This window comes from Mustela erminea, chromosome 13 (assembly GCF_009829155.1).
Source record: "Mustela erminea isolate mMusErm1 chromosome 13, mMusErm1.Pri, whole genome shotgun sequence".
NCBI lineage: Eukaryota > Metazoa > Chordata > Mammalia > Carnivora > Mustelidae > Mustela > Mustela erminea.
Genome location: NC_045626.1, coordinates 26887849 through 26910142, shown reverse-complemented (window position 1 = coordinate 26910142; position 22294 = coordinate 26887849). Strand labels below are relative to the sequence as shown.

At 47.4% G+C, this 22294-nt stretch overlaps 1 protein-coding gene across 1 annotated transcript in view; it reads right to left on the bottom strand.

Annotated features, from left to right (window-relative positions):
- LOXHD1 (lipoxygenase homology domains 1) overlaps positions 1-22294 on the bottom strand; it is a 150133-nt gene that overhangs the window by 65632 nt on the left and 62207 nt on the right. Inside the window, exons 13-18 of the mRNA XM_032310632.1 lie at positions 14427-14581; positions 12941-13101; positions 9230-9306; positions 8130-8326; positions 5335-5527; positions 647-807 (exon numbers count right to left, since the gene is read on the bottom strand). Of these exons, the coding sequence (XP_032166523.1) occupies positions 647-807; positions 5335-5527; positions 8130-8326; positions 9230-9306; positions 12941-13101; positions 14427-14581 (944 nt within the window). The remainder of the gene's footprint in view (positions 1-646; positions 808-5334; positions 5528-8129; positions 8327-9229; positions 9307-12940; positions 13102-14426; positions 14582-22294) is intronic.

Below are 22294 nucleotides of genomic sequence, written 5' to 3'. Positions count from 1 at the left end.
CTGCTGGGCACGGGGATAGGAATCTTTGCTGAGGGCTGTCTGTGGCACACAAACACACAGAGAACACCCAGCGTGAATATGCTCCCTGTGTACACATATCTGCACACACAACTGCAGTAGTATCCCTTCTAGAACATTCTTGTGTCCCCCAAGGGCCATCACACCTGCATCCTCCTCTCCCATCAGCAACATGTTCACAACCTCATCTCTTCTTTTCTGCTCAAAGGGAAGTACAGAGTCCTGCAGCACTCAGAACAGCCATGAGACTCCTCCCCAGATCCTGTGTGGGAAGCATGGCCTTGCCCACACACAGGGAGAGCGGTAGAACCAGAGCTGGCAATGGCTGCAGTAATCAGGGGCCTCATGCCACACTTGGCCAAATTAGAACCATCAACTCCAGCAGTACTCAGAAATGCAGCGTGTTAGACTCCCCAGGAGAGCTTCTAGAGGCATGACCCAGAAAACATACCACCCGCCGCAGAGGTTCTCATTTCACTGATTTGGTTGTGGGCCAGGCAGCCCTTTTTTTCTCTTAAAGCTTTCCAGGTGATTCTAAGAAGCCAGGAATGAGATCAAGTTCAATCCCTACATTCTAGGGCATCCATTGGCTCTCTGTGGACACCCCCATTGCCTTACCCCCACATACCTGGAATGTGTCCTTGGACGCGCGATCAAAAACTTTTGAGCGGCTGGAGAGGAAGAGCACTTCTGTCTTGCCGTCTTCACCGTAGATCTGCATGTAGACCCGGGCAGTGGTGCCTGCGCCGCCCACGTCCCCAGTCCAAACCTCAACCTCATAATGGACCACTGGGTGGGCACATGGGGGCAAACGGGACAGTCAGTAATATTCACAATGGCAGGGAGAGGAACAAAACAGACATTCCTGACCCTGTACCATGCCTGGGGCTTCATAGGCATTATCTTTATCATTTTCTAAAATTTTTCTTTCATTATCGATCATTATCTACCTTTCTATCATTATATACCCTTCATTATCTATCATTATCTAATATCTATCCCCATCATTATCTAACCCTCTCATCAACAAAATGATGAGGACTACCATCCCCATTTCGGAGGCTGACAAACTAAGGCTCAGAGAAAGTGAGTAGGTGGTAGAAATGGCAAACTCAAGCAATCAGACTCCAAACCCCAGTCATTCACTGCACCACATGTGACTTCTGGAGCCAGGAATGAGGAACAGTCAACATGCCAGGTAGCATTCTCTGCTGTGTGCCTACCCCTGGGCAGACAACACAGATCAGAAAGAAGCAAAGGCTGTGTGTTTGTCTCTTTTCCTTATTTTCAGTAAAGGACAAGAGGTTGAAATTACAATATTATATGTGTGTATGTGTGTGTGTGTGTGAGAGTGTGTGTGCACGCGTGTGTATATTCTTAAATCTATTATTTATTTGAGAGAGAGAGCATGCATGTGCACGTGGGGTAGGGAGAGGCAGAGGAAGAGGGAGAGAGAAACCCAAGTGGACTCTGCGTTGAGTGTGGAGCCTCATGGGGGGCTCAGCCTCACGACCCTGAGATCAGACCTGAGCTGAAGCCAAGAGCTGGACACTCAATTGAGTAACTGACTGGGCCACGCAGGTGCACATTTTATATATATATATATATATAAATAACATAAAAGATATATTTATATATAAATAATATATATTAATATAATCATATATTGATGTAGATTATATATAATATATTATATATTAATATAATTAATGGAAAAAATATATTTTTTAAAGTAAGCTCTATGCCCAATATGGGGCTTGAACTCATGGCCCCAAGATCAAGCATCTCATGCTCTACACACTGAGGCAGCCAGGCACCCCTGAAATAATTTTCATTTAAATATATGCATCTTTCAGATGATATCAACAGATACATCTACACAGAAAGAGTTGTCCGTATTTTGAAGTAATACTTTATCCAGTGTTAGGGGGTGAAAATGTGTTACAGGTATGCACCACTAGAGGGCATTTCCAAGTGACGAGCATAATGTCTACCAGAACTATGGGATCATAGCTTTTTTTTTTTTTTAATTTTTGAAATTAACATATAATGTATTATTAGCTCCAGGGGTACAGGTCTGTGAATCACCAGGTTTACACACTTCACAGCACTGACCATAGCACATACCCTCCCCAATGTCCATAACCCAACGGGATCATAGTTTTTTGGTGTCTACTGCAAAGACTTGGGCTCTCAGCAATGTCATAAGATGATATCATTATTTTTTTTCCAAGATAAGACTTATTTTCAACAGGATGGAGGATCTTCCATTACTACAGTTATGTGAGAGATTTGGGGTGGAAAGCAAGAGGACTGGCTGAGAGCCTAAAGAAGTTGAACTAGAGACACCAGGATCAGCTGGGGGTGACAGTGGGTAAGTGTTTGGACAATGAGGAGATTCAGTAAAAGCTGACATTCCAAATGCAGAAAACCCCAACCCCATTCGCTCTCTCAGATTTTAGAGAAATAAGCAGCCAGGATTAAATGAAACTTGGAGAGAGAAAAATTAGCATTCAGAGAGCAAGAACCAGCTATTGGAAATCAACATGTGGTAGCTGAAATAAAATATTCCATTACAAGGATAAAGTCAAGGACAGTTCATAAGAACAAAAAGAGGAAATTTCCCAAGAACAAAATGACAAATGATAGAAAGGTAAGAAAATCAGAGGCATTCCAACATCTCACCCAGAGCTCAGTTCTAAAAAATACAGAGAATGGAGAGTTGGAAATTGTCAAAAAAGTAATATCCAAAGAAGTCCCAAAATTAAAAAATACTTCGAGAAGGAGCCCATGAGTTCCCAGAACAACCAATGAAATTAAAATCCCAAAAGGCAGTGAGGACATCATGAAATTTCAGAATGCCAGAAATAAATCTAGAATGCTATAAACTTTTAGAGAGAAAAAAATCCCCAAGAATTGGATCAGAGAATGGCATCAGACTTCCCAGCTGCAACACTGGGAGTTAGAAGATGGTAGAATGATTCCTTCTAGACTTTAAGGGAAAATGCGTTCTAAATCAGAATTCTGTAATGAGCCAAATTCCTTCTAAATTGTGAGCCATTTGCAGACATTTCTCCTCCATGCACCTTTTCTCAGGAAGCTACTCAGTAGAAATGAAAAGAAGGGAGAAACCAAAGAGGGAGACTCGAAGTCCAGGAAACAGGAGATCGAACTAGGAGAAAAAAGAAAGGAATTTCCAAAAAGATGGCCAAAAGGAAGTCTCAAAGGACAGCTTCATGACAACCTAGAACCCTTTGAGGTTCCTAAAGGAATGTTTTGGGACGGGAGTGAGTGGAAGGAGGTAGAGAGGAAACAGAATTGTTGTTGGGTTTGGATTTATGAAAAGAATTTTAGTTCTACTCAAGGGATGGAGATAAAACGATGTTCAGAGAGAACTGTCTCCCCTCCAAATTCATTATGGAAGCCTAGCCCCTCGCATTTCAGAATGTGACTTATTTAGAGATAGGGCCTTTAAAGAGAAGATTAAGTTAAAATCCAGACCCTTGGGACGTTGGGGTACCAGGTGGTGGGTATTAGAGAGGGCACGGATTGCATGGAGCACTGGGTGTGGTGAAAAAATAATGAATACTGTTATTCTGAAAATAAATAAATTGAAAAAATTAAAAAAAAAAATCCAGGCCCTTAGGGTGAGGCCCTAATCCAATATGACCGCTGTCTTTATAAAAGGAAGAGATTAGGACACACACATGCAAATGCCCAAAATAAAGACCATATGAATATGCAGTAAGAAGGCCTCAGAAGAAGCCTAACCTCCAGACACCCAGAGCCTGGCCATCTGGCCTCTGGAACCGTGGGAAAAGAAATATCTGTTGTTTAAGCCCCTAGTCGTGGTATTTTGTTATGGCAGCCGTAGCACACTAATACAGATAGGTGGGTATATAGAACACGGTACAAATGGAAAATGAGGCTATTACTAACTTCAGAAAACAAAAAATTGTGCCATAATTGAAATGCAACCATCAAACAATAGGTGTCCCAGCCGTGAATGATATTTACATAGTCCTAATAATGTAAAAATTGAATACGGATTTAATTTTATTGAAGGCTGGAAGGAGGGAAGCGTGTATGTACACACACATATACACACGTGTGTGTTCACAGAGCTAAACCGTCCTCTTCCATTGTAGGAAGTCAAGCATTAATGTCCATGGATACAATAATAAAGAAACGGGTAAGCAAATTATTAAAAATATAGAGATAAATTTCAGAGAACAAGTGAAAGCCATTTAAAAGTTGATACTCTGAAGAAGGGGAATAGTAAGGGGGAACTACTTCTTTTTAAAAATCTGCATCTTACTAACTAGTACCCGTATTACTGTGATAGAAATCAAGTTTTAATTTCTAAAAAGAGGAAAAGAGTTGATTTCTTCACACTGGCAGATACCATTACAAAGCATGTATGTGTATGTGACCCCTCAAGGAACCTACAGGGTCCCTGGGGAGAGAAAATGCACACATGAAAACACAAGGAGCTCTGGGCAAGGAAGCGGTGAGTTCACACTGGTGTTCTTCCCAGGGAAGATTCTGGTGGAAGTGAGCCTCGGGCAGTAGCGTTCAGGGTAGATGTAGAAATGCAGAGGTGAGGGAAGTGACATTCTCTGCATCCATTTCTGGTGCCACTATTTTCCTGACCCTCTAGATGATCTCTTGTTGCTCCGACCCCTCCCATAATTATGGCTCTCACGCCGTGTGCAAACGAGCTTCACCTTCATTTGGCGATCTCATCACCCTGTCCAAAAGTGTCCTCCACCCCCATGCCATGACTGTCACCCTGTCCTGCTTCATTTTCTTCATAGCTCCTACTTGGCATTATATTATGTATTTATTGTTTGCCTCCCCTGGTGACCGGTAAATTCCACAAGGGCAAGGACTTGGTCTACTTTGTGCCTAGGGCAGTGCTGGCTCAGAGAAACAGTCAATATATATTCTTATTAAATAAATGCACGAATAAACAGCTTTATCTCTTCTGCCAGTCTTCCCGGGGGAAGACACGGACTAGGTCTCAAACTCCTGCACACAGGGCTGAGAATGTACATCTCTTAACAGAGTCATTTACTGCCTTTATTCCAGAAAAAAATGTCTCCTCCATTGAATTCTCAGTTTCACCATCTGTCCAATGAGCCCTTTTGTCCCTCCAAGAGCCGTGATACACAGGCAATCAGAAGCCCCATTATCTCCCCTCAGCCTCTGACTCAGAAACAAGGTCCAAGTCACCCCACGGTCACTCCCCCTTCCCCACTGCCCCAGCCCACAGGGGAAACGATGCTGATGGTCCCATTACTGTTAATCCCATACGTTTCTGGATCTCCACGACCTCACTGGGGTAGAGCTCCACCTCCAGGCGCCCATCGGCCTGGTTCCTGTCCAGCCAGCGGTTGGCGGGGAAGGTGTATTGCCTGCCTTGGCGGGGCACGCGGATCTGGACGCTGCCGAGGAACCAGCTGGCGTGCATGCCGGTGCTGTCATGTCCAATCACCAGCCGACTGATCTGGAAGGAAACCCAGGGTGTGAGTGAGCAAAGAGCTGCTACATGGAACCCTCGACGCCTCCATCCCTCCGTACCCTGCCCCCACCCACAATGGTACAAACTGCTGTCCTCAGCCCAGATCTTCAGTTCCCCAGAAGAAGGGGGCTCAGCAGGAAGAGGCTGGGTCCCAGGCTTGTCCACCATCAGCCAGCTGCCTGGAGCCTCCCATCCCTCCTCTTAAGAGCAGCTCGCCTCTCGGGGAAGAGGTGAGAAGCCAGTGGGGGACCCTGGGTATGGCGTGAACTTTGAAAGCTCCAGCATGTACTTGGGCAGCGCCCGTATAAGAAACCGAACATTCGGGGCGCCTGGGTGGCTCAGTGGGTTAGGCCGCTGCCTTCGGCTCGGGTCGTGATCTCAGGGTCCTGGGATCGAGTCCCACATTGGGCTCTCTGCTCAGCAGGGAGCCTGCTTCCTCCTCTCTCTGACTACTTGTGATCTCTCTCTGTCAAATAAATAAATAAAATCTTAAAAAAAAAAAAAAAAAAGAAACCGAACATTCAAAACATGAACCATTTGCTTCTGATAGCCATGCTATTGATTGGGCTTTGTTTTGTTTTGAAAAATACACTATGGTACGTCTTTTCTGCATTTCTTCTTTGACAAACCCGTCTAGAGGTGACCGGATAGGTGGACGACCTCTCAGGACAGCCTCTCTGTGGTTCTATGCTCCTCTCACTCTTGGCCCTGATGAACATCTTTCTCTCTCCAGTAACAGTCAACAGTCTACTTGCTTGGCTATTTTACATGTTAACATCTTTCCATTTCACACAGACAACTGCGTAGACCATTGTGTTATCATCCTTAGGACGAGTTGGTTCTTCGATGTTCAAACCGCTTTAGTGCTTTTTCGAAATGCTGTTTGCAGGGCAATTCTAACATTAGGTGGAATGATCAACCAGCCTTTGAGATCCCTGCCAAGCCTCCCCCCCAGATCGTCTCTGCGATGGTTTGGAGAGGTAATGCTAGATATGGGTTTGGGGCCAGAAGGCTAGTTCGAGAGGACTGTCCCTCCAAGCCCTGTGTTTGCTCTTACGAGTATGAAGTGCTTCTCTGGGCTGATAATGAAAACACCATCACAACTGTGTGCCTGTAGCCCGGGTCCGCTGGAATTGTAGGAAGGAAACCAGCCTTCTTTACAAAGCCCGACAGCCTTTCCGGTGGGCACCAAGGGTCACAGGGGAGCTTTACTGTGGTGTTGGGACAGTGACGGGACCAGCAGGATGAGTGAAGATAGGGACAAGGGTCTTCTGCCTCACCCAGTGGGAAGCTCCTTAAGGAGAGAACTCAAGTTCTCTCCATTCCAGAAGGCCTAGCACCCCCCTGGAGCAACAGTTCCAGTTCCATCAATAGTACCTAGTGACTGAGGATGACTTGTGGGGGGCGGGGGGAGGGACTAGGTTATTATTAACATAGTTACTGCAAACAGCAGTCCCATTAGCATGCCCAGTTGTTAGAATGAATGAGGCAAACAAAGGTGAAGTCACTGGCGGGCTTGGCAGGAAGTCAAAGGAGGGACCTCAGGCAACCAGCAGCCAGACTGACCGTCCCAACCTCTTAAGCTGAACTGCTTGCTGGGGGGAGGGGGCATTTCAGAAATACAGGGAAAAGCCCCAAGCACCATTCCCCTCCCCTTAGATGTTTCATCTATCCACTGGCTGTTGTAGGAAATCCTCAGTAAAAGGAAAAGCATTTCACTCTACGGTTATTAATTCAGCTGAAAATGTAAATATGTTTTAATGAAGGAAGACCTTGACTTAGGCTCATTACCATCAGGTATAAAGAACTGACAGGAGCTCTTTCCCTGTGAGCATGTTCTTGGAGTATCTAAAGTAGGGTGAGGCTCAGAGAGAAAGGAAACGGATTGCAGGAAAGTGTAAGGTCGCAGCAGGGGAGCTTGTCAGCCTCCCAGTTGCCGCAAGCCACACCTTGAGAAGGGCAGGTGGCAACAGGAAGCCCAGCTCAGAAATTTCTAGAAAAGTTTCCAAATTTATAAGGGGGTTAGATCTGTGCTTTTCCAGATGAAGAGCTCAGACTGCTGGCAGCAAGGCCACCAGGGCCCTTGACAGAGGGAGACCCTCAGGTGCCATCTTCAAGAGCAGCGTCTCTCCAGTGTTGCTCAGGGTGAGCACTGAAATGAGTGTCCTGAGAATATCTCAGAGGCACACTCAAGTTTGGAACTAGGAAGTATATTCGGCCCACTTTTCTTGCCCTGCATACCGGTGTTCTTTTCTCCAGTGTCTGGGACCTAGCCACCATGGTCTTGGCTATGTAGGTAAAGGGAATGTTGGGACTACAGACCCTAAAAATAGACATTCCACCCCTACAGGGACTGCAGAAGTTTCCCTACTGTTCACGTATCTTCTGCTGCTCTGGGTCATAGAGGAAAGCTACGCAGCTCACCTACCTCCGAGTGGGCATTTTCCCTCTTTGTGAATGTGAGTGTGCGTATGCGTGTGATGTGTAAGTGTGTGTGCACATGCATGTGAGCAGGATTGTGCACCCACATGTGGATATATATGGGGTGGGTGAGACCATGTCGCATGGTCTCGGGAAGGAGACTTACAGTTCCAATGTTCAGGGTCTCAAGGGTGAACTCATCCACCCGGGCGCGTTCAAAATAGTCTTGCAGGTTGTTGTCGGAGACCAGAAGGACTTGCTTGATGGTGTCAGATTTATCCCCGTAGAGCTTGATGTAGACCTTGGAGTCTGTGCTGGCCCCAGAGACATCCCCTGTCTTCAGGCTGATGTGGTAGCGGAAGTCTAGGAAAGTCCAGGGTGGGAGGCAAAGAGGGGGAGGGGTTAGAGCAGGTCGCGGTGGGGGGGCTGGAGCAGGAGGGTGGTCTGCAGCCGGGGTGGGACACCGGGCTGGGGGTCGGCCGCTGAGCCCTTGCTCTAAGTAGCCCCATGGTGGGGCAGGGCTGCCTTCCTCTCTGTGGGGGTCCCCTCATGGGCAACACTGGGATGCTGACCCCTGCTTGGCCTGCCCACAAGGTGTGAGCGAACTGAGAACAGAAAAGCATTCCAAGAAAATGGAGTGCAAGAGACCTGAAGGACCTAAGGCAACCACCTTGTCCAGTTTCTGATCTGACGGATGAGGAAACGGAGGCAAAGGAGTATCAAGCTTTGCAGACAGTGTTGCAAAGGACATGCGCAGTGTTGTTGCTAAGGGTTCTGATCTTGGCTCTACAAGTGAAGGATCAGAGGCTCAGAAGGGTACATGTTTGACTCAAGATGTCAACGGTTCAGGAGGAGCCAGCCAGGGGTGAAATTCTGCTGGGTACCTACAGCACCATTACGAAACAGGGCCCCATGCTGACGATGCTCCAGTATATCACCCAGAAAGATCCGTACCCTCTGTGCCTAAGGGAGGATAAAAATGCCTGTTTGGCTAGTGTTACCGCCTCTGTCGCTCGTGTCCACAGAGGCCTGTGTGTGCTCAGGGCCACATCCAGGGCCACAAAGTCACCGTGTACACAGCCTAGACAGCGAAGAAAATTCCAGATCTTTCCTCAGAGCCTCTTCCTCTCCACCCTCCCCACTACTGCCCTGGGGGGATGAAGTGAAGAGCTCATGCTTGTTCCAAGGGCTGGCTTCCGGACAGAAAGGGGAGGGCACCTCCCTCACCAGGGACACACCCGCCACCTGGTCATCAGGACAACTCACTCTTCAGTGTTGCGTTGCTGTCACTGGGCAGCAACTCTCGGACCAACTGACCATCATCCTTATCCTTGTCCAGCCACCTGGTGGGCAGACAAGGGGCTGTTAGCTCTTTGAGTGGCCAATGACCAACCACCCACTGTCCCGCTGTCCCTGCAGGGTCACCAGGGAGGTCAGAACTGGGCACTCAGCAGAGGAAAAGACTCTACGAGAGCTGAGAACAAAGCGTCGCTGCCCAGACTGGGCAAGGGGGACTTCGCTGAGGAGAGGCTCCTGGCTGAGGTTGGAAAGGTGATGAGAAGTTGGCTGGGGGAAGAGGGAGGTGCCCTCCCGAGGGAGCAGCACATGCTGGGATGGAGCAGATCTGGTAGGAGCTGAGCAAAGGCCCTGTGGTTGGAAGGCAGTGAGGGGAAGAAGCCAGCATGCGGGGATAACGAGAAGGTTCACAGGGTGTAAGACTTTGCCAATCAGTAAAGCGTTTGTCTTGAAAGCCAAGAACAATGGAGTCACTGTCCCCAGCAAAAACAATCACCTCTTTTTAGGAGAGCCTACTGTGTGCACAGCACTGTGCCGAGGGCTCTGGGGGAGGGGAAGAAGGCAGAAAAGATACACTGACATCAATAAGACACTGCTCAGCCCCTAGGGAACCTACCGTCTAGTTAAGATAGGATAGACTAGGGGCACCCCAGGGGCGGAGGGTCAGTCGGTTAAGCAGCTGACTTTTGATTTTGGCCCAGGTCAGGATCTCAGGGTCGGGAGAGGGAGCCTCATGACAGGCTCCTCGCTCAGCACAGAGTCCGTTTGAGATTCTATCCCCCTTCCTCTCTGCCCCTCCCCAGTTCGTGCACACAAGGGCTAATAAATAAATAAAATCTTTAATTAAAAGACAAAGAAGATAGGACAGACTAGCCAAGGCACTGAAGGCCAGGAAAAGGATGGCTGCGGGCCCAAAGTAAGTGTGACAGGAATTTAAGAAATGAGGACAGTTTGTGGGGAAACGGCTTGCTCGGAATCCTCAAGGAGGGATGAGATTTGCCAACAAGGACAAGCTGGGTCGGGACCCTACAGGGCTGGGTCTGACGGCGGTGACTCATCTATTCGTCAGAGTGGGCCATGGTCCCAGCTCTCTGCTGGCCATCCACCTGGGAGCAACGCATTGGACTGGTTCACCCGGAAAGTGCCCTCCCCACGGAGCACGGGGATGCATCCAGAAAAATCAGGTGACTGTGCAAAGCGGAGTCACCCAGACCCCAGTGCTCACAGGGGTCCATGATACAGGTCATGGCAGCAGAAGAGGCACCCTCAATGTTCTCCAGTGCCGTGGGGAAGCCAAGGGGCTTGCCTCTTGATCAGCGTCTCCCCATTTGGCTCTACGTCGGAGCTCATCTTGGCCACCCAGCCCTATTCCACTCCTGGCAGGGACACTTGCCTTCCTGGCCACGGAACCTGGCAAAGGAAGCCAAAGCGTGGCCTCCCCTCCAGCCTTCCTGACATGGAGTTCAGGCCTCCCTAAACCACAGTCCCTCTGCCAATATACCCCACCCGAGGATAGGGTCCTCATCCCTTCTTTCTTGCCCTCCCTCCCCAAGCACGTGGTCTTCTATTCCCACAGGATGTCGCTGCCTGCTGGCTGTTACCTCGCATAGGATGTCAGTCGGCAACTAAGTGATTATACTGGGCATGGGTTTTGGTGCTGTGAGTCTTGAGCACCAAAATTGTCTGGGATTCCAAGATAGGAAGACGCAATTGCAGAATTCTTGGTACTGACGATGGGGGTGGGGGGATGGGAGAGAGATTTGAGAGCAGGGACTGCTTCCCCGAGTCCCTTCAATCAACCCATTAGGAGCCTCTGCCTCTGTCCCGTGGAGGTCACCCAGGATTATCCACAGACAGAGGCTGCAGAGAAGAGTGTGGTATGGCCCAGCCATCACTCCCAGGGACAGGGAGCGTGGAAGCCAGCGGGCCCGAGGCCATCGGGAAACCCCACGCGCCCTCCCACTGCTCTCTCGACCACTCACCCATCCCCAGGCCCACCCCAGCGGTAAAGGGACACCATGGCTTGTCATCTTCACTTCCAACTGAAGGGTATTAATAGATATTTCCAAATATAGTCATTTTCTTTCTGCTTCAGACACTTGGGCCCAGGTTCAGCGTGAGACGCTGCAAAATCGGTGAGCTTGTCTGCTGGTGATTTTATGGCTCTTTCCCCAAGCTCACAAGAAATGTGCAAGTGTGCACACCACACTCACACAGCTGCCAGAGCTAACACGTTGGCACCACCTGACCATGGCAGAGAAGGTGGATAAAGAGGCCCTGTGTGCCATCCCTCAGGCAGTACACGTCCCGTGCAGGTGCAAGGGGCGGGAATTCACGTTCTTAAAACTGCACGAACCCTTTAAGTGTTTGGGGGCAGGGAGGGCTCTAGGGCGTTTGGGGGCCTTGGCTGACCTTCTGCCCTGCAATCAGCATCACTTGTGTCATTGGCAGACCCGGCTCCTTTTAGAGGGCAGCCCCATTTCACCCTTGCCATCACTGTGGGACGCGTGCTGGCCGGGAAGTTGCGGGAGACCAGAGAAGTTAAGAAATGTGCCCAAAGCCACACAGCAGGCAGGTGGCTAGACTTCTGGCCCCAAGCTCCTCCCTCACCATGTATATAGCCATGCAGACAGTGTGGACATAGCAATCTCTTCCTTGTCCCCATTCTGGGTTCCCTGTCCTTCTACTGACCAGTCTCAGGGCTCAGTCCAAACAATTCTCTCTCTCCCAGGATCCCATCCATTTCCCTGATTTTAAATTCTACCGCTATGCTCTCATTTACTAGAGCTCTTTCTCAAGGCCAGACTCTGCCTACTCAACTCACAAGCATCTCATACCTAATATGCCCCAGCTAAGCCTCCAGAGTCCCGTCTGACCCCATTCTCAGGCCTTCCTCCCCACCCCCCGCCCCCAGGCTCTTGGTTTCAGCAGGAAGCACGGCCTCTGCCCACCCACCAAAGACAGAGACTTGGGGTCTCCCAACAGTCCTCTCTCTCTTGGGGGCACACCCCATGAACTCTACCTACAGGACCTATCTCTGGTGTAGCCCGTTCCCCCTACCTCCACTGCCACCACCTAAGGCAACCTGCCCTAGGGCTTAAAGGTGTTTTAAATGTGTTACGGGCTTAAATGTGTCCCCTAAAAGTGATATGTTAAAGTCTTAAGCCCCAGGACCTCAGACTGTGACCTTATTTGGAAATAGTGTCCTTATAGAGGTAATCCAGTTAAAATGAAGGCAGGCCTTCATCTAAAATGGCTGGTGTCCTCATAAAAGAGGGACATGTGAACACAGAGACAGACATGTACAGAGGGAAGACGATGTGAAGACCCAGGGAGAAAATGGCTACCGACAAGCCTAGAACCCCTGTGGCCAGCAGAAGCTGAGAGGCTGAGCTCCCTCCGCGGGAACTCAGTTAAATTCTGAAATTGCCATACTGTATCTTTAAAACGTAACAACACTCTGGTACTTAAATAGACAGGTCAGGGGTGCCCTGGGACACCTGACCCCAGTGGCTCACCACCGGCAGGTGGGGTGGGGACAGTCTAAGCACCACCAGCAGGGGCCCCCTCTTCAAGCCACAACTATGCTCCCGGTCTGGGGTAGCAGGCAGGGCTGAGTGTCCCCAAAAGCCAGGGCCCCGGACGGAAGCTGGAGTGCACAGAGCGCAGCAGGCCACGCACCTGAGACACGGGAACTCCACGTTGTCGCTCTCTGGCTGCCCCTCTTCTCTCACCAGCACCCGCTCCAGGAACCAGCCGCTGCCCCCGCCTTTGCCGTCATGCCTGATCCTCACCCGCCTCACCTTCCGCATAGTGACCGCCTCGATGGTGAACTCGTCGGCCTTCGGAGGGGAAGACGGCAAGGCCGGTAGGATGGGGCTCCCTTGGGACCCAAACACCAAGGGGAGACACAGGCCCAGAAATCAGAAAAGCCGGGGCTGATGGGTGGGGCTGCTGGTCTGTCACAGGTGGGTTGAGGGGTACCTGGAAAGAACAGGTCTAACCCCTCCTCCAGCTGCTCCCAGTGGGAAGTCATTCCATGTCAAGTTCCCAACAAGGGAGGGCTGTATTTTCTGATTCAACAGTGGCCATTCCCTATGATCTCCTAAAAGGCAGATCCCCCAGGAGGAGGGATAGGATAAGCTGTTACCAGTCACTAACCATGTATCATGACTTAATTCCTTGGCCAATCAACTCAGGCTCCTGCTACGAAAGGATACCAGCCCGCTTCTAAGGCATGGCTGGGACTGACTGGGGAGGGCAGGAGAACTAGTGGTCTTGCTAACTGCACAGTTTTGCCTGCCAATGGGGCAGCAGAAGTGCAGCAGGGGCTGGAGAGTTGCCAAACCTACACAAGCACACCTGGGAGCCTCCCGGAACAGGAAGAGGAGGGTGCGATTGATGGATAAAGGATTCAAAAGAGGTAGAAGAGTGGGAAAGGGTGGGTGTGGATGGGAGAGAGAGAGGAAATGTACAAATCTATGTGAAGTCACCCCCTCCAGCCCTCCCCAAATGAGCCTGGGTCCACCCACAACACTCAGATTATTTTGATCACCATAGTTTTCTTGTGTCTGTGACCCCAAGGTCAGCTGGAGTGGCCTCTGAGAGAGACCTCCACTCGATCTCCAGGGTTTGCCCTGCCCTCGCTGAGGATGGGGCAGCAGAGGCGGGAAGAGAGCCCAGGATTGTGCTAGGTCAGTCTGCAAACTGGCTTCACCTGGTAAGCACCATGAGCCTCGCTTGGCAGCAATAATGACCCTGCTGAGCAGCTGCTCTGTGATGCAGGCCAGGCGGTAGGTACAGCTGTGCTCCTAATTCTCATATCAGCTGGCACAGGCGGGCATCGCTTCCCTGTTTCACATGTGGGGGAAACTGAGGCTGGGGGAATGGAGCGACCAGTCCCATGCAGGGTTTGTCCCCAGATTTCCCTATTGCCCCACACAACCTACCCAGGAAACCCATTTGACAGGTGTGGAAGGGACCATGACCCCTCCAGGGTCGGTTCTCCAAGTCCCTGCTGGATCACCCCGGGAGCCCAGAGGGTGTCATGTATGCTAGTTCGCTGATGGCCGGGGCACCCGTATCAGCTTCAGCAGAACAGGGAGGACAGGGGAAGGGGACCTTGGACCAGGGCCGGGTAGGCGGGGACGGAGTGGGCTGTACTCACATTGCCCTTCTCAAACAGGTCATTGTCATTCCTGCTGTTGTACAGCAGCCGCTCGCCTGTGTCCCCCACGTCACCGTAAAGGCACAGGTAGACATTGGCATCGGTTCCCGCGCCTTCGAGTTCTCCAGTGCACACGGTCACACGGTACCGGGCCACTGTCAGGGAGAGAAAGGGACACACTGATGGCCCCCTGCTCCCAGCACTGGCCCTGCTGCTCCTGCCTCTAAGTGCCCCTCCCCTGCACCCGGTCAGCCGGGGCTGCAAACCCCATGCCGCCCAGTCAAAGGGCAGCTCACCTGCAGGTCCCTCTTCCCAAACAAAGCAGAGGTTCCCAGGCCTGCTCAAGGATCAGAATCCCATGGGAAAGTCTTGTAGGAGACTCTGGGGGGGCTTGGCAGTGTTTGGGGACCACAGGTCTGATTCAAACATTTTGACCCTTGATTCTATCTAATCCAGCAGACTCTTCTGCCTTAGGTTGTTCTCCAATTCTTATGTGTCCTGTCTTCTCACAGAAGAGAGCTTTTCTCTGTGAGCCAGACTGAGCTTTGCTTCAGAACGGAAAGGCACAAAATGCAGTCACTGTGGGAGGGGCAGCAGCTTCTCTCCCTGTTGAAAATGTGCCCTGGAGGAGACTGGCCGGCATCCCTGCATATCACAGCTTCCCTTCCTCACTTCAAATATGCTAGAAAGTGAAATTCATTCATTCATTCACTCACTCATTCATTCATTTGCCCTGTATCTATTGGCTGAAGCCCAGTAGGCACTAAGCACCATTATAGAACCTAGGTTCAGCAGTGAGCAAGGCAGACAGACTTCTGCTCCCATGGAGCCTCCATCCAACTTGAGAGTGGACGGGTGGAGAGGAAAGATGGACAGTGAAATCACAGCAAATTATGAACAGGAAAATTCCTGAGTTACGTCTGTAACAAAGATTACATGGGAGAGGGGTGACCCAGAGTGGGATAGAAGTGGAGGAATTGTGGCGGGGGAGTGAAGAGGATTTGGAGAGGCAGAAAAGCTTGCAGCAAGAAGTTGACATCTGGTAAGATGCCAAGGAGAAGAAGCCAGCCGCAGGAAGCTCGGAGAGAAGAGTGTGCAAGTAAGTGTGAAGCACTGCCATGGGGAGGAGGGGCGAGTGTTCCAGGAGCAGAGAGAAGGTCAGTAGGGCCTGGGTGAGGGGGGTTCGATGAAGTCCAGAAGTGGAGCAAGGCCAGCATGGGACAGAATTGGTATGACAGGTCAAGGTAAGAAGTGTGACTTCCTTTGGTTGATTTTTTTTAATACAATGGGAAGTCATTCAAGGGCTTTAAGCAAAAAAGTAACCTGATCTGAATTATATTTTAAAGAGCACTCTGGCTGCCATGCGGAGAACTGATTGTATGGGAAGAAGGAGTGACTCAGAGAGGCCTCTTAGCAGAATAATTAGAGTTGCCTAGAAAAGACAGGAGGGTATCTAGGATTGGGGGTGCTGTGGAGATGGAGAGAAGCCAGTAGATTAGAGATATACTTTTAATGTAGAATCAACCGTACTTGGTGATGGATTGGATAAGTAATTGAGGCAAAGAAGAATCATGGATGACTCCTAGATTTTGGCTTGGGTAACCAGGTAGACAGTATTTCTAGTAAGAAGTAGGCATGCCTGAGGGAAGCATAGGTTTGGAGACAGAAATCAATGGTTCTGTTTGTTCATTATAAATGTGTGCTACTAGATGTTCTTAAAAGAGGCCAAGAAGGCACTTGAATATGTGTCTGGAGAGTCAGGACTACTGACATGATATTGGTCATTGGCACACAGATTCCCTTGAAAGCTATGAGTCCAGATGAGATCTCCCATAGAGAAGATTATGGAGAGACACCAACATTAGAGACCAAGCCCAGGAGAAGCTAGCAACTCAGATGAGAAGCAGCCAGTGAAGCAGGGGGGAAGAGTACTGCTGGACATGTCTCTAAATCAAGAGAAGGGAGGAATGATCGTCTGTAGCAAATGCCACAGAGGACAAAGAGTGACTTTTGGTTTAGCTACATGGAAAGCACTGGTGTCAAGGACAAGAGCAGCCATAGTGAAATTGTGGGGGAAGGGAAGAAGCCCTATAACAAGAGTCTAAGTACAGAATAGGAGGTGGGAAATTAGATATAGTACCTGGATGCCTGGATGTAAACCTTCCCTTTAGTCTGTTGTGAAGAGGAATACAAAGAGAAATAATAAGCTAGAGTGGGGTATGAGTTTAGAAAAGTTTTATTTTAAAATGTTTAAGATGTGAGGTACTAGATTATTATCTATAGGATCATGTAGAGGATGATGATCCTGTAGAGAAAAAGAAAATGATAACAAGGAGAGAAGAACTAGTGAAGTTCTTTAGAGAGAAAGAAGAAGAAGGTCCAGAGTATAGATAGAGGACTAGCTTTGCTAGGGTTCAAGAAACTACAACAATAGGGACTGGGGGAGGGCAGTGATAAATTGTAGGACAGCTTTGAGTACAAACTGGGATATACTGAGTCATGAATTTTTTTTTGATTTTTAAATTTTTAATTTTTTATAAACATATATTTTTATCCCCAGGGGTACAGGTCTGTGAATCGTGAGGTTTACACACTTCACAGCCTGAGTCATGAATTTTTTTTTAAAGATTTTATTTATTTATTTGACAGAGGTCATGAGCAGGCAGAGAAGCAGGGGGAGAGAGAGAGAGAGAGAGAGAGAGAGAAGCAGGCTCCCCGATGAGCAGAAAGCCCAATGCGGAGCTGGATCCCAGGACCCTGAGATCATGACCTGAGCTGAAGGCAGAGGCTTTAACCCACTGAGCCACCCAGGTGCCCCCGAGTCATGAATTTTAAATGAGACCAGTCTACAAGGCTGCATGTTTTGCAACAGTGAGTCTACAAGGCTACAATAACTGAAAAGGTCATTTGTCGGCTTTACCTAGGATAGGGTTTATCCAGGTAAGCATGATAGAGAGATATAAGGACAGAAAAGGTAAGGGAAGGTTTAGAGGTAGGTTATAATGATGGCCCATGCAATCCAAGCCTTGTATACAGAAAATGAATATAAGAGAAGGTGATAATAAAATCAGTGACATTATAGATCTTGACAAAGTTAAAAAAATGTTAGAGTGGGAAAGGCAAACCTATGGAGATGTAAAAAAATCAATGGTTGCTAGGGTTTGGGTAGGAGGGAAAGGAAGAGATAAATAGGGAGAGCACAGAGGATTTTTTTAGGGCAGTGAAATTACTCTGTATAACACCATAATGATGGGTACAAGTCATTATAAATTTGTCCAAACCCAGAGAATGTACAGCACGAAGAGTGTTCCACAAGTAAACCATGAACTCAGGATGCTAAGAATGTATCAATGTAGGCTCATTAATTATAACAAATGTATCACTCGAGGGGGGGATGATGATAAAGGAGAGGGTATGCATGTGTGAGGGAAGGGAGTATATGATAAATATCTACACCTTCCTCCCAATTTTGCTGTGAACTTGAAATTGCTCTAAAATATAAAGTCTATTTTTAAATATGAAAGAGCTAGTAAGATATTCCCAGAAAAGCAATAAGTATAAAACTCCATTGGTGGCTTTATAATGTATATATATGTGATTTGTATAACAGTATAGCACAAAGGAGGGGGAAGAGAACAAACCTATACTGCAGGAAAGATTTTGTGTATTATTGAAATTAAGTTGCAATTAATCTGAACTAGATTATTGTAAATTAAGATGGTAATTATAATTCTCTGGGTTACCATTAAAAATAACAAAAATATATATATTAAAAGAAACAAGGGAACTAAAATGGTATTCTAGAAAATATTTCTTTAACACACAAAAAAGTAGTAATATAAAATGAGAGGAACAAAAAAAGACACGAGACATAAAAAACAAATAGCAAAATGGCATTCAAAAATCCTGCCACATCAGTAATTACATTAAATGTAAATGGACTAAATATTTCAATCAAAAGGCAGAGTGTGGTTATCATCCTGCAGACAGAATGGGTCCTTTCACTCCCTATTTGCTCAGATATCAAGGCTGATGATGTCACACATGTACCAAGAGTGAATATAAGAAGAATTATGCACCTAATAAGGAGTTCTTGGGAGAGTATGGTGGATTTCCAAGAAGGTCCAAAAATGGCTTGAGAAACAGGGAGATTTTATGGTGATTAGGAGATAAGAGTTCCCTTGTGGGGGGAGTGAGGGGGTCAGTTCTTGCATGGCTTGACCTTTCCACCAGTGCTAAGGGAGGCAATATCCAGTCTTCTTATCAAACTGCCCAGATGTCAGGCAGAAGGGGGTGGGGTAGTGTAGCCTGAAAAATGTCAGCAGTCACACACCAAAAAAAGTCATACTATTGCACAGAGATTGGCAAAATTGATAATGGATCTATGTGCTATATACAGAAATACACTGTAGATTAAAAGACACAAATAGGTTGAAAGTAAAAAAAATGACCACCAGAACTGGCTATACCTGGATAGACTTAAAACAAGTGTAAAGATCAAATTGGTAATTTTAAAGAACTACTCAGAAAGAAAAGCTCAGGCCTAAATGTCTTCATTATCGAATTCTACCAAGCATTCAAAGAATTAATACCGTTCTTCTCAAATTCTTCCAAAGAATTTTGGAGGGGAGGATATATCCAACTCATTTTAGGAGGTCAGCATTACTCTGATGCCAAACCAGACACAGACATCACAAGAAAAGAAAATTACAGACCTATCTCTTTTCTGAATATGGATACAAAAATCCCCAACAAAATACCAGTGAACCAAATCCAGCAACATAAAGAATTATACACCTTGACAAAGTAGAATTTATCCCAAGGATACAAGTTTTAAAAATCAATTAATGTAATGTATCACATCAGTAGAATAAAAAAAGTATAATATGATAAATTTCAATAGACTCAGAAGAAACATGACAAAATCTATCACTTTTTTATGATAAGAAAACCATCAACAAACTAGGAATAAAATGGAACTTCATCAACCCATAAAGTTATTTATGAAACACCCCCAGCGAACATGTAATTAATGATGAGAGACTGCATGCTTTCTTTCCTTTTTTTTTTTTAATATTTTATTTATTTATTTGAGAGAGAGTGAGAGAGATCATGAGAGGGGAAGAGGTCAGAGGGAGAAGCAGACTCCCCATGGGGCTGGGACCCCAATGCGGGACCCGATCCCTGAACTCCAGGATCGTAACCTGAGCCGAAGGCAGTCGCTTAACCAACTGAGCCACCCAGGCACCCGACTGCATGCTTTCTTTAAGGAAACAAGACAAGGGTATCTGCTCTCATCATTTGTTTTCAACACAGTGCTGGAGGTTTTAGCTAATGCAGTTAGGCATCCAGATTGGAAACAAAGAAGTAAAACTATCTCTGGGCACAGATGACATGATCCTCTACACAGAAAATCATGAGGATTCCACTCAAAATTATTTGAACTAATAAATGAGTTCAGCAAAGTTGTAGAGTATATCAATATGCCTGAATCAATTGTATATCTATTCTTTTGCAATAAACAATCTGAAAAGGAAATTAATAAAACATTTCCATTCAAAAGAGCACAAAAAGAAGAAAATATGAAGACATTTAACAAAACGAGGGAGAAACCTATGCTCTGAAAACTACAAAATACTGTTGAAAAAAATTAAAGATTACTTAAATAACTAAAAAAGCATCCCACATTGACTGCTTGGAAGACTTACTGTTACTAAAAGGCAAACACTAAGTGTTTTCAGTCTTCAGCCTCTGCGTAAATGAAGCTGATGCTTTTGTGTTTAGATTCCAGTAATAGAACTGGTGGCAGTAAGAGGGAAGAAGAGCCTCAACTGGCCTGAGTACTGAAATTGAGAGGCACAGAAGGAAAAGAGGAACATGAGCCTCACTCATTCTTAATCCTGATGCAGGACAGTTCTGCTCTTTCAGCTGTAACTATCAGGCAATACCCAGAAGCAAACTGATGAGGGGAGACAGCAATCCCTCTGCCTGGAAATTCCAGTCCTGTTTGATCAGGAGCACTAAGGTCCATTGGGCTGGAAGTTCTCAGGGCTCCTGATCTTCTCCAGGGGCCCCTCCCAGCCCACCAACCATTGGGGTCCCAAGCTCGTTCTCAGCAGGAAGTCCATAAACAATTAAAAAATAACTGTGTTGTTAGCCACCAGCAGTGAAAGACTTCAAACAAATGGGTAACTACCAGAGCCTCTTGTATTTTAATTTAAAAATGACAGCTCAGCCTGATTAACAAGAAGCTCCTCTTTTCAGCAGTTGAGTCCAGTGATCCCTTGGCCACTCATCAGCAGTGTGTAATCACTTCAGCTGCAAACGCAGGGGAGCGTGCAGGGCGCATGGCTCCTACCATCTCACCGAACTCCTGATCATAAGCGGTGCGTGTCTAATCTGTGTCCCCAGGCTGTGTTAGTGAGGTCATTCCTCAAAGCCTCTTGTTGTCAGACATGGCATTAATTGCTTCTTTGACTGGCTCTTGCTTTAGAAGTAAACCCGGAGTAACAGACTTATTCATCTTTATCTATCTATTTATTTATCCTTATCTATTTATTTATCTTTATCTATTTATTTGAGAACATGCATGCATGTGCTGGGGTTGGCGTGTGTGTGTGGAAGAGCTAGAAGAGGAGAGGGGGATGGAAAGGGACAAGCAGACTCTGTGTTGAGCACAGAGCCCAACATGGGGCTCGATCCCAGGACCCCAAGATCATGACTTGAGCAGAAACCAAGAGTTGAACGCTTAACCAAATGAGCCACCCAGGTGCCCCAAGAATGGTTTTAAATTGGTATTATTTTATGTGAGTTCAAGGCTTTCCACTCAAGGGACTGCCAGGACACACTGCATGTTATTCACAATACCCTGGTGCCAGCTGGGGAAGCGAGACTTGCCATCAACTCTTTACCGTTACAAAGAAGCATCCAGAACACCAAAGGAGATCCAAGTTCCTGTAGAGGTGAGTGAGGATAAGGGGGTGTTCCAAGCACAACAGAAATTTATGTAGGCCAGATAAAGCATCGGGGAGATGGAATCCAAGTAGACATGGGCTTGAGAGTACTGCCAAGGACCCCCCCCAAGAAGACATCGAGCTGCATTTAAAGCCAGGACATACAGCCCTTCGATCTAATCCTGTTCACCAGAGACTTTTTTATTCCATTAAAATGGTTCTTTGATAGTATTACAGACGACAGAAACCAAGAGATATCACAGCCCCACATCTTGCACACTGTTTAAAATGTGACATGCACGTTTGCCCATGTAGCCTACAGACACACTCTTTCTCCCCACCCTTCCTACCACCGTCTCTCCTTGTCTGTCAGATCCCTATTCAGAGAAGACCTAGCTTAAATGGCACCTCTTAAGAAGGTTCTCCCAAAGTGTGGGTAGAAATCTCATCTGGCCACAGAGTCTCTACACCATTCTCTCACTGAGTCCTGCCGGAGCCACCTTCAAAATAGCTCTTGAATTTACCCTCTTTCTAGTCAGTTCTTGCTCACTTTGAGTACCTCTTCTCCCCCCTTGATGACTTCTTCTTTTTTTTTTTTTAAAGATTCCATCCATTTATTTGATAGACAGAGATCACAAGTAGTCAGAGAGGCAGGCAGAGAGAGAGGGGAGGAAGCATGTTCCCTGCTGAGCAGAGAGCCCGATGTGGGGCTCGATCCCAGGACCCTGAGACCATGACCTGAGCCGAAGGCAGAGGCTCCAACCCACTGAGCCACCCAAGCGCTGCCTCCCCCCGTTGATGACTTCTTATAGGTTTGCCTCTAAGATCCATCCTCCACACACCCATGAGTCAGGCCAGGAGAAATGTTGGGGAGAAGGAGCTAGAAGGAGTTGCAGGATGGAGCGGAGTGTCACC